Source organism: Oncorhynchus tshawytscha, linkage group LG14, assembly GCF_018296145.1.
Source record: "Oncorhynchus tshawytscha isolate Ot180627B linkage group LG14, Otsh_v2.0, whole genome shotgun sequence".
In the NCBI taxonomy this organism is placed as follows: Eukaryota; Metazoa; Chordata; class Actinopteri; order Salmoniformes; family Salmonidae; genus Oncorhynchus; species Oncorhynchus tshawytscha.
Window position 1 is genome coordinate 10,178,240 of NC_056442.1, and position 13,945 is coordinate 10,192,184.

Here is a 13,945-nt window from a genome sequence, read left to right on the forward strand (position 1 = left end):
GGCTTTGCAGTAGAACACGGAGTTACGATGCAACCGTAGACGTGGTAGCGATACCGAATGTATAGTTCGCTTTAGCTACCTGTCTAAACGTTTTTTTTAGTAACACCAGCAAACATGCTGGACTTTGCGATATTTGCAGTGACTTTTGTCATCATTCTGGTCGGCGCAGTCCTCTATTTGTATCCAGTAAGTCAATGCCTGTGTTTATATTAGCCAATATTTGCAACATCGTATATCCACCCATGTCATTACTAGCTAACGTTACTTGTAAAGCTGCTAACTTTGTGCAGTTTTACAGTGACATGACAGTTTAAAAAAATCCCTGGACATTTTATGCATCTACCTTTAGCACCCAAATGTTTCAGCAGTTTAAGTGAATTGTGGAGTGGACAAATATTTTTTTTAGAGTTTATAGAGGTTACTGCCATAGACTTAGAATATGTAAACTGCACAGAATTTCTTGTCATGTTTAATTTATGTCTCTTGAAACTGAAAGTAACATGCTTGATTCATTTTTTTATCAAGTCATCAAGAAGTGCTTCTGGTATACCAGGTCTCAACCCTACCGAAGAGAAGTGAGTAGACTATGACCAAATATGTTTACAACTTTCTAAGTACTGTCTCTCTTTAGCACTCCACACTTGATATCAGCCCATATTTATACACGTCACTGTAGGAGTACTGATCCAGGATCAGATCCCCATGTCTATTCATCTCCATATAAAAGGCTAAACTGATCCTGGATCAGCACTCGTACACTGAGACATTTTCTGAATACGGGCCCTGGCCTGACCTAGGTTCCTATTGGTTTATTCGTCTCATTCTCTTAATCAAGGGATGGAAATCTGCAAGACATAGTGAACCGAGGCAGTCTGCATGAGTTCCTGGCTAGTCTACATGGACAGTTTGGTCCTGTGGCATCCTTCTGGTTTGGAGGACGCCCTGTGGTCAGCTTAGGTTCAGTGGACCAGCTACGGCAGCACATCAACCCCAACAGGACTAGTGAGTACTGGGGAGGGAGGGAAACTATTGGGAGGAAAGGGAAACAGGTGCTCTGTCCCTACTAACATCAAATCAACGTTTATTTGTCACGTGCGCCGAATACAACAGTGAAATGCTTACTTAAGGCTCTAGCCAATAGTGCAAAAAAGGTATTAGGTGAACAATGGGTAAGTAAAGAAATAAAAACAACAGTAAAAAGACAGTGAAAAACAGTAGCGAGGCTATATACAGTAGCAAGACTATAAAAGTAGCGAGGCTACATACAGACAATGGTTAGTCGGGCCACTTAAAATTCATGCTTAAAAGATTGCACCATTCTAAGTGGAATGTAGGTATAGATAGACATTGTAACAGATTCAGGTGATTTCCGTTATACATGTACAGTGTTGTTTTGAAATAAAGAAACAGTAACACTGTGACATCTTCTATCCTTACTTGTAGCGGACTCATTTGAGACAATGCTGAAGTCGTTGCTAGGTTACCAGTCAGGAACGGGTGGAGGGGCCACAGAGGCTGTAATGAGGAAGAAGTTGTATGAGAGTGCCGTCAACAACACCCTGGAGAAAAACTTTCCAATGCTGCTGAAGGTTTGCCTCTTACACAATGGCTCATTTTGCAGTTTTTAATATTTGGCTGTAGTATTCTGTAATACTTTCTTCTGTTTTTGTGTATCCATTAGTATTTGTTTACTCCAAAAGCTTGTTGTGCTCACTTCCCTGGAATGTTATAGTTCGGTAGCCTAGTGGTTAGAGCGTTGGGCCAGTAACCGGAAGGTTGCTGTATCGAATCCCTGAGCTGATAAGGTAAAAATATGTCATTCTGCCCCTGAGCAAGGCCTTAACCCACTGTTCCCCGGGCGCCGTGGACGTCGATTAAGGCAGCCCCCTTCGACTCTCCGATTCAGAGGGGTTGGGTTAAATGCAGAAGACACATTTCAGTTGGACAACTGACTAAGTATTCCCCTTTCCCATTGACACACGCTCTCTCTGTCTCCCTCCCCCTTTGTCTTGTTCTAGCTGGTGGAGGAGTTAGTGGGGAAGTGGCAGTCTTTCCCTAAGGACCAGCACACACCCCTCTGTGCCCATCTGCTAGGATTGGCCATGAAGGCTGTCACTCAACTCGCTCTGGGTGACCGTTTCCGGAATGATGCTGAAGTCATCGGCTTCCGAAAGAACCATGAGGCAGTGAGTGAGCAGTCACATTTAAAGTCACCGTTTCTGGTGAAAAGATGCCCATTACGACCGGTGTTTGCAGATTTTCACAGATAATTCCCTTTACTTGTCAGATCTGGTCGGAGATCGGAAAAGGCTATTTGGACGGTTCCATGGAGAAGAGCTCCATCAGAAAGGAGCACTATGAGAGCGGTGAGTGGAAACTAGTTCACTGCTATGGATCATATGTGTTACTTGTACATCTCAGCATACACTTCCTTATAGAATGTATCTGAAATAGAAAAGAGATGTGTATATATTTTCTGTCCTCATGCTAAGTACATTGTTTGTTTACAGCGCTGGCAGAAATGGAAACAGTGCTGATGTCTGTGGCTAAAGACAGGAAAGGACAAAGGAGCCAGACAGCGTTTGTAGACACTCTTCTCCAGTCCAACCTCACAGAGAGACAGGTGATGCACAGATTCTTTGATTATAAGGAGAACAGGCTCATTGAGGCAGAGCATAGAGCCTCCTGTTGCTGTTACTCACGTGTAGAGGAAAATAAAACTTCCTTCCTGCTTTTGTTTTAATGAACGCTTGTTTTCATTGTTTCTCTTTTGTAGGTGATGGAGGACAGCATGGTATTCACACTGGCAGGTTGTGTCATCACAGCTAATTGTGAGTACTAGTAATAAATAGATTATGCCTATCTACGTCAGAACTTGCGGCTTTTATGGTGTAGCCAATTGTAATTTTTTTCTGAGAGAATAAAATCATACATTTGGTTAGTATTCTGTCAGAAAATCTCTCTCACAAAGTGTTGATGTTTCTCTTTGTGGTTGTAATATTTTCCAAGTGTGCATCTGGGCAGTACACTTCCTGTCCACATCAGAGGAAGTTCAGGAGAAGCTGCATCAGGAGCTGGAGGATGTTCTGGGCTCTGAGCCTGTTTCTCTGGATAAGATCCCACAGCTCAGGTGACCTCTGACAGCCAAATAACATAAACAATGTGATGCAGTGTAACAGAGGTGTTTCAGATCCACTCTTGCATGACGTGTACCTTATATGAGACCTGAAGACTGGTGTAGCTTCCTGAGCTAATGCCTAAGCTAACAGGGGCTAATAGCCTTGTGGCCCACATGACACCTGGGTTCGAACCCTGGTCGGTCACAGCAGAAGGGGCAGGTATCCTCATGGTAGCATGTCTTCAATGTATGTTTATAGATACATTTGATCATGCTTATCAAATGCATCTTCTATACTATAGGTATTTTCAGCAGGTTTTGAATGAGACTGTGCGGACAGCCAAACTGACGCCCATCGCAGCCCGGCTCCAGGAAAACGAAGGGAAAGTCGATCAGCACATTATTCCTAAAGAGGTATCTTATTCTCCTCTAACCAACTTAGTCAATTTATTATCCACATCTCATTGTCACAGTCAGCAAGTGCTTATGGATTTTTAAAATCTTTTTTTGTTGTTGTTTAAAGTGAATAATTAAAACACTTTATTCCTATGTTTTTTTTTTTTTTTAGACACTGGTGATCTATGCACTTGGGGTAGTCCTACAGGATGCAGACACCTGGAGCCGTCCCTACAAGTCTGTTCATATGTATTTTCTTTTGAACCTTTTGCCACCTAAAGAGGCATTTTTTGCTGGATTTTTTGGTACCAAGTTTGAATTCCTGCACTTTGTACATCCAGGTTTGACCCAGACCGATTCACAGAAGATTCAGCCAGGAAAAGCTTCTCTCTGCTTGGATTCTCAGGGAACCAGGCCTGTCCTGAGCTGAGGTAACGGGGATGGGAAAGGATAGTGGCGTGCACTTGAGATTAACCAAGGGTCTAGGGCATTTACTAGTTGTAATTGCACAGGAGCAACTTGTTGTACAGTTTTACCATATTTATTCTACAATATCAAATGAAAGGAAATGAAGGGAGTGTCACTACCAGGCAAAGAAGAATGTGGGCTTGTTACTAACTTTTTATACCACCATTTTGCCACATTTCAGGTTTGCGTACACAGTGGCCACTGTCGTCCTCAGCACTGTAGTGCGCCAACTGAAGCTGCATCAGGTGAAGGGACAGGTGGTAGAGGCCAGATCTGAGCTTGTGTCCACACCTAAAGATGACACATGGATCACTGTGAGCAGAAGAAGCTAACTAACAGTGGACATTTGTCTCAAACTCCATCTGTGGAAGAGGAACTGTGTTAATTGGGAAGGTACTTGTCAGTTAGCTTAGATTCTAGGCCGAGTGGAACTGTTTAAAAAGCTGTAAACATGAGCTTAGTAGGGCTACTTGTCAGTCAGCTCTTGAACATGGTTTTGATTAGCTAAAGTCATTGCCAATGGCGACTCGGTTATTTGAGCTATCACCCGAAGTAGCTTTTTGTCCCCCCCATTTCAATATGAGGATCAGTAGCTATCTTTTCAAGCTGCATGATCATTTATGTATTGTCTTAAACCTTGCCTTAAACCAAATGCTGCACAAGTGATGGCTATTTTATCTCCACTCTTGGACTTCTGCACAACATTCCAGCTGAACTGCCTTCCAAAACACGTGGTCACAACTCCCCCAGATACATGACATTTCAGACAGTTAATTTTTTAATAAAGTTTACACTAATCGTGGGTTAGGATAGGAATATAATATTTTGCACATTTGTTGCAGCCCCTCTGTTGTGAGCAAATCCTGCCACTGTCAAGACGTCTAGGCTGTTATTGTCAACAAGTGCTCACTTTGTATCTGCAGTGTCTCTGGTTCAATTCTCAGCCCTGTTTCCACTGTATCGCTACATTAGCTTTAATTGTTTAAAATTAAAATAATATCCGTAACTTCTGGATTTATTAACAGCCTTTTTCCAGGTGGTATTGTTTCCTTTCAAAACAGACTCTTGGGCTTTGTAATAATTTACACCAGTCACAATGTAAATTGGAAAGGAATTGAAAGAGCAAAGATCTAGGTATCATATCCACTTAAATGTGTCACAGATTGTCATACACTCCGTCATAGTTGGGATGCCCAACGCCACTTCTACATGAGCGTTGGAGAGGCTGGGATCTGGCATGCATTGATAGCTAAAGATGTGAAAATGGCGGAGTTACAAATGCTTTTGGAAGAGGAGATTCCAGCTGGACGTAGTGCTTTATTAGATAGTTTTACCAATTTAGAAAGAGTTGCCGAGTATTGCGAAAGCAACTATGTTCAGGTAATGATACTTTATAACATTATCAATTATATATTCTACGACTATCATCTTCGACGGTGGGCGAAGTGATGGCTACGAGCTATGCCGATGAGGTGCAGCGACTCCACTGCAAGGGTGCTCCTGTTAGCGCGACCAAGCTAGGCTATAGATAGCTAACCTTAGTTAGCTACTTTATGCAGAACGTAGTTATGTTTTTCCTAAAATGAAAACATTGGTTGCCGTTCTCCAACCGTCATACATGTATCGTCATTTATCAAACGTGTATTTAGTTAGTATTTTTACTAACTTGACTTCGTTAGCTATTTACCTCCAACCAAATAATGCTAGATGAGCTAGCACGAATTATCTGGGCACAGCTGGTTTCATGATTGACTGTGTCGTGATGGGGTATACAACAAGGTATTCAGCTACGGTAAGGAATTGGATTTAAAATGTTGGTACACGTTCTGATACCAGAAGAGAATCAAAGGAGCCATAAGTAAACGAATTATGACTATAGCTAACTAATTCCAACTAACGTTAGCCACGGTTTCTAGTTAGCTGCGCTGCCATTACTGTCAAATTCTCCAGTGGTAGGGGTTTGAAATTCCCAATTCGTGTCAACATTAGCAGGCTGTAAACAGTGGTCGTGAAGAAAAAAATATATATAATATGTGTGGCACTTGTAAGCGGCGTTCTCCTGGCAATACTTAGCGTTAGCTAGCTAATGTTATAGCCTTATGTGTTATGTGCCAAAACACATAACACAAGCAAATTGGATCGGACATTCTGTATCACCAATGCCGAACTTCTTGTACTACTGACTGTACAGTGGGAAAATCGGTGTTTCATAGACTACTGGTGGTTCATAACGTTAGTCATGCCATGAAGTACGTTTTTTCTAATATAAAGTGCGGCTCTGACACCGAGTGTGAAACGTTTGTCAATAGTGCCACTGCCCTGGAACTAGAGGTCTTCACGGGTCCAAAAAGTTGGGCCTGTTCCGAAATGGATCTGGGACTTTCCCACCGTGACTCGATATGCATAAATTCATTTTTAAAAATATAGAAACCCGTTCTGGACGGACCCGAGGATAGTACACCCATTCCATTTAGAACGGAATAATCCAGGGCCGATCTGATCCGAGTGATGGAAGCAGCAGAAATGATGGAAGCGACTTAATTAACTGGAGCTGATAAAGCCAAGAGGGAGAGAGGTGCTGCTATAGCAGGCGGGGGAGGGGCCATACTTTGAGCAAGTGACTTGGGGAGGTAGGAGGGAGAGATGAGACAGCAACCATCCAAGCCGACTCGCCCTGTAGTAGACTATAATAGCTGCAATAGCTAGGTTATTTATCATCAAATATGATTATGTAGTACCTGTCTAGGACTGCATCAAACCGGGAGAAGCTAGCTAACGTTAGCTAGCTAGGCTAACTGAGGCTGCAATTGAAATGTTATTTGCCACATGCGCCCGAATACAACAGGTATAGATAGACCTTACAGTGAAATGCTTACTTACAAGCCCTTAAAAAACAATGCAGTTTTAAGAAAATACAAAAAAAAGAGTAAGAGAAGAATAACTAACAATTAAAGAGCAGCAGTAAATAACAATAACGGGGCTATGTACAGGGGGTACCGGTGTCGTTATAATTTAGGTCATGTGTACATGTAGGTAGAGTTATTAAAGTGACTATGCATAGATGGTAATGTTGCCATTTGATTAGCTGTTAAGGAGTCTTATGGCTTGGGGGTGGAAGCTGTTTAGAAGCCTCTTGGACTTAGACTTGGCTCTCCGGTACTGCTTGCCGTGCGGTAGCAGAGAGAACAGTCTATGACTAGGGTGGCTGGAGTCTGACAATTTTTAGGGCCTTCCTCTGACACCGCCTGGTATAGAGGTCCTGGATGGCAGGAAGCTTGGCCCCAGTAATGTACTGGGCCGTACACACTACCCTCTGTAGAGCCTAGCAGTCGGAGGCAGAGCAGTTGCCATACCAGGTAGTGATGCAACCTGTCAGGATGCTCTCGAGGGTGCGGCTCTAAAACCTTTTGAGGATCTGAGGACCCATGCCAAATATTTTCAGTCTCCTGTCAATGAGAATGGGGGCGTGCTCGCTCCTCCTTTTCCTGTAGTCCACAATCATCTTCTTTGTGTTGATCACATTGAGGAAGAGGTTGTTGTCCTTGCACCACACGGTCAGGTCTCTTACCTCCTCCCTATAGGCTGTCTCATCATTGTTGGTGATCAGGCCTACCCCTGTTGTCATCAGCAAACGTAATGATGGTGTTGGAGTCATGCCTGGCCTTGCAGTCATGAGTGAACAGGGAGTACAGGAGGGGACTGAGCACGCACCCCTGAGGGGCCCCTGTGTTGAGGATCAGCGTGGGGGATGTGTTGTTAACTACCCATTACCACCTGTGGGAGGCCCGTCAGGAAGTCCAGGATCCAGTTGCAGAGGGAGGTGTTTAGTCCCAGGGTCCTTAGCTTATTGAGCTTTGAGGGCACTATTGTGTTGAACTCTGATCTGTAGTCATTGAATAGCATTTTCACATAGGTGTTCCTTTTGTCCAGGTGTGAAAGGGCAATGTGGAGTGCAATAGCGATTGCATCATCTGATGGTTTGTTGGTGCGGTATGTAAATTGGAGTGGGTCTAGGGGTTTCTGGGATAATGGTGTTGATGTGAGCCATGACCAGCCTTTCAAAGTATTTCATGGCTACAGACGTGAGTGCTACGGATCGGTAGTCATTTAGGCAGGTTACCCAAGAACACTATGGTGGTCTGCTTGAAACATGTTGGTGTTACAGACTCACAGGGAGAGGTTGAAAATGTCAGTGAAGACACTTGCCAGTTGGTCAATGCATGTTCGGAGTACACGTCCTGGTAATCCGTCTGGCCCAGCGGCCTTCTGAATGTTGTCCTGTTTAAAGGTCTTACTCACATCAGCTGCAGAGAGTGTGATGTCCGATGCTATTCCGGACGACGGTGTGATCATGTTCTCTGCAGCCGATGCAGTGCATGCACTTTCTAATCCTACAGTTACAAATAACTCTATTCAGAATATTAAGTAGCAACCTGCCAGTTGGCTCATTGTCGTTGTAACCTATCCTTCTCCTTTAACTTTTTCCGTCAAATCTAATTTTATTGGTTACTTAAACTGGCAATGAAGTGTATGTGTATTAGGTACTCCCATCTAGTACTGTGTTGGACTCCGTTTGCATCCAGAACAGCTGGAGTTCTTCGGGGAATGTAAATGTTGCTTGGTTGGTATCCAGGGACCTAACATGTAGCAGGAAAACATTCCCTACACCACTGCCACCCGCCTGTACCATTGACACCAGGCAGGATGGGCTCCTGCTGCTTATGCCAAATCCTGACTGCCATCAGCATGACGCAACAGGAACTGGGATTCGTCAGACAAGGCAATGTTTTTCCACTCCTCAATTGTTCAGTGTTGGTGATCGTGTGCCTGCTGGAACTGCTTCTTCTTGTTTTTAGCTGATAGGAATGGAACCCAGTTTGGTCGTCTGCTGCAATTAACCATCCGTGACATGGACCGATGAGTTGTGCATTCCGAGATGCCTTTCTGCACACCACTGTTGTACTGCGCCGTTATTTGCTTGATATTGGACTGCCTGTTAGCTTGCACGATTCTTGCCTGTCAACTCTCATCAACCAGCTGTTTTTGCCCACAGGACTGCCGCTGACTATGTTTTTTGTTTGTTGTACCCTTCTCGGTAAACCCTAGACACTGTCGTGCGTGAAAAGCCTAGGAGGACAGACGTTTCTGAGATACTGGAACTGGCGCGCCTGGCACCGACAATCATACCACGCTGAGTTGCTTAGGTCACTTGTTTTGCCCATTCTAAAGTTCAATCGAACAGTAACTGGATGCCTGTGCCTGCATTATATAGCAAGCCATGGCCACGTGACTCACTGTCTGTAGGAGCGAACCATTTTCGTGAACGAGGTGGTTTACCTATTAAACTGGCTACTGTGAATTTTGCAGATGTTATCGCAGGGCAGTGAAATGCTTCTAGTTCCAACATTGCAGTATACCTTACACACAATCGTACACGTAAATCCCAAAAATGTTAATTAGAAATATCAGAACGAGTAATGTCAGAGTCAGGTGTATATGTATATAAATAATATGTGTAATGATGTGTATGGACAGTATATGAATAGGAAGGGTATGTACAGCAGTAGTTATTAGGGATGCACAATATATCGGAATCGGACGAATAATGTGTTTACAATACCGCGTTGGTAATAAAGCATTTTGTTCGACCGCAACTTCTGGGGTAGCTAGCTTTAGCTTGGTACCTAGTTAGCCTGAAAACAATGACCAGTAGAAACTGCAGTCATGTTCATTGGTCTTAGCAATGATTTAGGAATCCTTGTAAGTATTAGCTAGGTAGCCACTTGTTGTTTTCCTATTGAAATTGAACTTCAGTTCATTAAAGTAAATAGCTAGCCAGCTACTTAACCCTGTTGCCAAAAGCTAACGTTATAAGCAGCCAGCTAGCTTCATCTGACGAGTGATGCTCGACCTGACCGGGTTATGTGTTGTGAAGCTAGCCACAATAAGGATTAGGCACAGTAGTGGCATTTGCGTTTTGCCTTCAATATAAAAGTACCTATTTGAAACTTATGCAGAAGGTTACAATTGGTGGAGTCATGCCATATTTAGAATAGATAATGTTGGAATGTGAAGCAATGAAATGTGGTATCAGTCTACTCGGTGACACCCACAGAACACAACTGTGAAGAATTTACACAAATAACGTAACGCCCCCCGGGGCGGCAGGGTAGCCTAGTGGTTAGTGCATTGTAACCGAATCCCCCAGCTGACAAGGTACAAATCTGTCGTTCTGGCCTGAACAAGGCAGTTAACCCACTGTTCCTAGGCCGTCATTGAAAATAAGAATTTGTTCTTAACTGACTTGCCTAGTTAAATAAAGGTCAAATAAATAAAATATTAGTGTTGTAGCTCTTATTGCGGGACTGTGGTTGAAATCACTTCCCCTGTCAGCCTATTGTTAGTATTGACATTCATTTTGCACTGTACAGCTTCATCTAAGGATTGGGGACCAATGAAATGGGGTAACAGTCTACTCAATACCCAATATATTTTTTCCCCAACATCCTCAGTTATCAGACTACAAAACATCCAAGCAGTATTGTTTTTCCTCATGAATAGTGTTCAATACATATAGCTTGACAATAAATGTGGCTCAATTCAGTTGTTTCAGAGTCCCGCAATAAGCGCTACGATGCTAATGTTGTCTGTGTGTCACTGGAGTAGACTGATACTCCATGTCATTGAGCCACAATCCATAGGTAAGGCTGTACAGTGAAATAAGTATGCCCCCAATGCATTTCTAAAGTACACTGCTCAAAAAATTAAAGGGAACACTAAAATAACACATCCTAGATCTGAATGAATGAAATATTCTTCTTAAATACTTTTTTCTTTACATAGTTGAATGTGCTGACAACAAAATCACACAAAAATGATCAATGGAAATCAGATTTATCAACCCATGGAGGTCTGGATTTGGAGTGACACTCAAAATTAAAGTGGAAAACCACACGACAGGCTGATCCAACTTGATGTAATGTCCTTAAAACAAGTCAAAATGAGGCTCCGTAGTGTGTGTGGGCTCCACGTGCCTGTATGACCACCCTACAACGCCTGGGCATGCTCCTGATGAGGTGGCGGATGGTCTCCTGAGGGATCTCCTCTCAGACCTGGCCTAAAGCATCTGCCAACTCCTGGACAGTCTGTGGTGCAACGTGGCGTTGGTGGATGGAGCGAGACATGATGTCCCAGATGTGCTCAATTGGATTCAGGTCTGGGGAACGGGCGGGCCAGTCCGTAGCATCAATGCCTTCCTCTTGCAAGAACTGCTGACACACTCCAGCCACATGAGGTCTAGCATTGTCTTGCATTAGGAGGAACCCAGGGCCAACCGCACCAGCATATGGTCTCACAAGGGGTCTGAGGATCTCATCTCGGTACCTAATGGCAGTCAGGCTACCTCTGGCGAGCACATGGAGGGCTGTGCGGCCCCCCCAAAGAAATGCCACCCCACACCATGACTGACCCACCGCCAAACCGGTCATGCTGGAGGATGTTGCAGGCAGCAGAACGTTCTCCACGGCATCTCCAGACTGTCACGTCTGTCACGTGCTCAGTGTGAACCTGCTTTCATCTGTGAAGAGCACAGGGCGCCAGTGGCAAATTTGCCAATCTTGGTGTTCTCTGGCAAATGCCAAACGTCCTGCACGGTGTTGGGCTGTAAGCACAACCCCCACCTGTGGACATCGGGCCCTCGTACCACCCTCATGGAGTCTGTTTATGACCATTTGAGCAGACACATGCACATTTGTGGCCTGCTGGAGGTCATTTTGCAGGGCTCTGGCAGTGCTCCTCCTGCTCCTCCTCACACAAAGGCGGAGGTAGCGGTCCTGCTGCTGGGTTGTTGCCCTCCTACGGCCTCCTCCACGTCTCCTGATGTACTGGCCTGTCTCCTGGTAGCGCCTCCATGCTCTGGACACTACGCTGACAGACACAGCAAACCTTCTTGCCACAGCTCGCATTGATGTGCCATCCTGGATGAGCTGCACTACCTGAGCCACTTGTGTGGGTTGTAGACTCCATCTCATGCTACCACTAGAGTGAAAGCACCACCAGCATTCAAAAGTGACCAAAACATCAGCCAGGAAGCATAGGAACTGAGAAGTGGTCTGTGGTACCATCTGCAGAACCAGTCCTTTATTGGGGGTATCTTGCTAAATGCCTATAATTTCCACCTGTAGTCTATTCCATTTGCACAACAGCATGTGCAATTTATTGTCAATCAGTGTTGCTTCCTAAGTGGACAGTTTGATTTCACAGAAGTGTGATTGACTTGGAGTTACATTGTGTTGTTTGTGTTCCCTTTATTTTTTTGAGCAGTGTATAATACATCCAGTGTGATTGCATTCCAACCTTGTTTAGCTTGATCTATTCAATTATGGCATAGTTCTACTATTTGTATGCATTTGCATCACTGTCAATGACATACTTTTTACTTTGAAGGCTAACTGCAAAGTATACTATTGTGGCTAGCTTCACATAGATGGGTCCGACCACCATTAATCAAATAAGAACTGTCTTATAAATTAGGGTTATTTTAGATGATGATGCCTAGCTATTTAGTTAGCTAGCTAACTATCGCTACCGAAACAGATTGTTCTTCCCCAAAAACATAGCAAAACGACAATGTTTTGTATCCATGAGCAAGCTAGCTTTTTTTTTAATGAACAGCAGTGTAGTTGCGCGAGAGAACTTTACCAGCATCATAGCATATGTATCGATGACATATGAAATACGAGTGATAGTGTAACCAATGTGTAATAACGACATAAAAAATGTATGAACACGTTAAATTATGTGACGTGCAGTCCTATTCAGGTGCTGGTTGGTCAACAAGTTATTTGACACGTAAGCAACTTCTCTGATAGAAAACGGACTACGTAGCATCTATTAGTCAGACACATTTATTCTAGTGTCAAAATTGACTACAAAGTGTAAATGGGATCATTTTGTTCATAAAGTCGGTCTCGTCCACAATGAGTTTTGGAAGTGAGTTTCGACAATGCTCACTGGCTCTCTAACCCGGTATACACAGCTGCGGTGATTGCGCTCTATCTAATCCTACCGCAGACAGTGAGACAGACCTTCTCGTCAGTGCAGCGGATCTGATTTTGTTTACATTAGGACCACACGTCGCGCATTTTTGTTTTTACTTGAGAAATACTGCACCAAACACAGTAACTAGATGTTAAACTGCATGACTAAAATGTCAATTAATTACTTATTTCTTGTTCGTAGAATCATTGACTATTTTGAAGAAGTAATGCTGGCTTTGTTCCTATGGTGTCTCATGGGGGCGAACATCAGTAACTGCCACATCACACCACCAAGACTGAAATCTTGTTTTTTTTCCTAATGAGCAGCAGAGAAACACATGCCAGAAGCCATGAATTGTCTGTCTTTAACACACAATCCATGGCAGACGGGGGAGGGTCGAGGGTTGACCTTTGAGAAAAGTAATGTCATTCAGTACATACTGTCAACAAGGGAAGTCTTGGTCAGAAAAGCAAGGACGGCGTCATCTCCAGGAAATTGTTTCCCTCTGAAAACATATGGCCTTAGCTTGCCTAGTCATCCTTCAGCCCCTGCAAGATCCTATTTATATGATGTCAATGCTCTCCTTTTATATGCTGCCTGGCTTTGTTGTTTTCTTTCTGCCTCTCTCTACTCTCGTTTCTCTGTTACTGATGTCTATCTGTTTATCATCTCTTGCACTCTCACTCCTTAGTCACCAGATAAGCACAGAGCGTTGGAGGAGACTAAGAACTACACCACCCAGTCCCTGGCCAGCGTAGCCTACCTGATCAACACCTTGGCCAACAATGTCCTGCAGATGCTTGACATTCAGGCCTCCCAGCTCCGCCGCATGGAGTCCTCCATCAACCACATCTCACAGGTACGGCTGCCGGGACGTGGAACACACTGTATATATACACACACACAGATGCACACGTTGCAAAA

At 43.9% G+C, this 13,945-nt stretch overlaps 2 protein-coding genes across 3 annotated transcripts in view; both read left to right on the forward strand.

Annotated features, from left to right (window-relative positions):
* On the forward strand, positions 1-13,849 carry LOC112266520 (cytochrome P450 20A1). Of its 2 annotated transcripts, XR_006078778.1 has the most exons (14): positions 1-186; positions 526-575; positions 836-1,002; positions 1,444-1,589; positions 2,019-2,186; positions 2,288-2,366; positions 2,511-2,623; positions 2,777-2,831; positions 3,010-3,130; positions 3,421-3,532; positions 3,687-3,751; positions 3,856-3,945; positions 4,164-4,375; positions 13,713-13,849. XR_006078778.1 is itself a non-coding variant. In XM_024444059.2 (13 exons), the coding sequence occupies exons 1-13, from the start codon at positions 115-117 to the stop codon at positions 4,312-4,314; spliced, it is 1,389 nt and encodes a 462-aa protein (XP_024299827.1). In that variant the 5' UTR covers positions 1-114; the 3' UTR covers positions 4,315-4,988. The 2 variants fall into 2 exon arrangements, 1 of the variants encoding a protein (XP_024299827.1); XM_024444059.2 differs by lacking the exon at positions 13,713-13,849 and having other exon boundaries at positions 4,164-4,988.
* LOC112266523 (abl interactor 2) overlaps positions 5,160-13,945 on the forward strand; it is a 17,081-nt gene continuing 8,295 nt past the window's right edge. The window contains 2 exon segments of the mRNA XM_024444067.2: positions 5,160-5,362; positions 13,713-13,880. Of these exon segments, the coding sequence (XP_024299835.2) occupies positions 5,192-5,362; positions 13,713-13,880 (339 nt within the window). The 5' untranslated portion in view covers positions 5,160-5,191.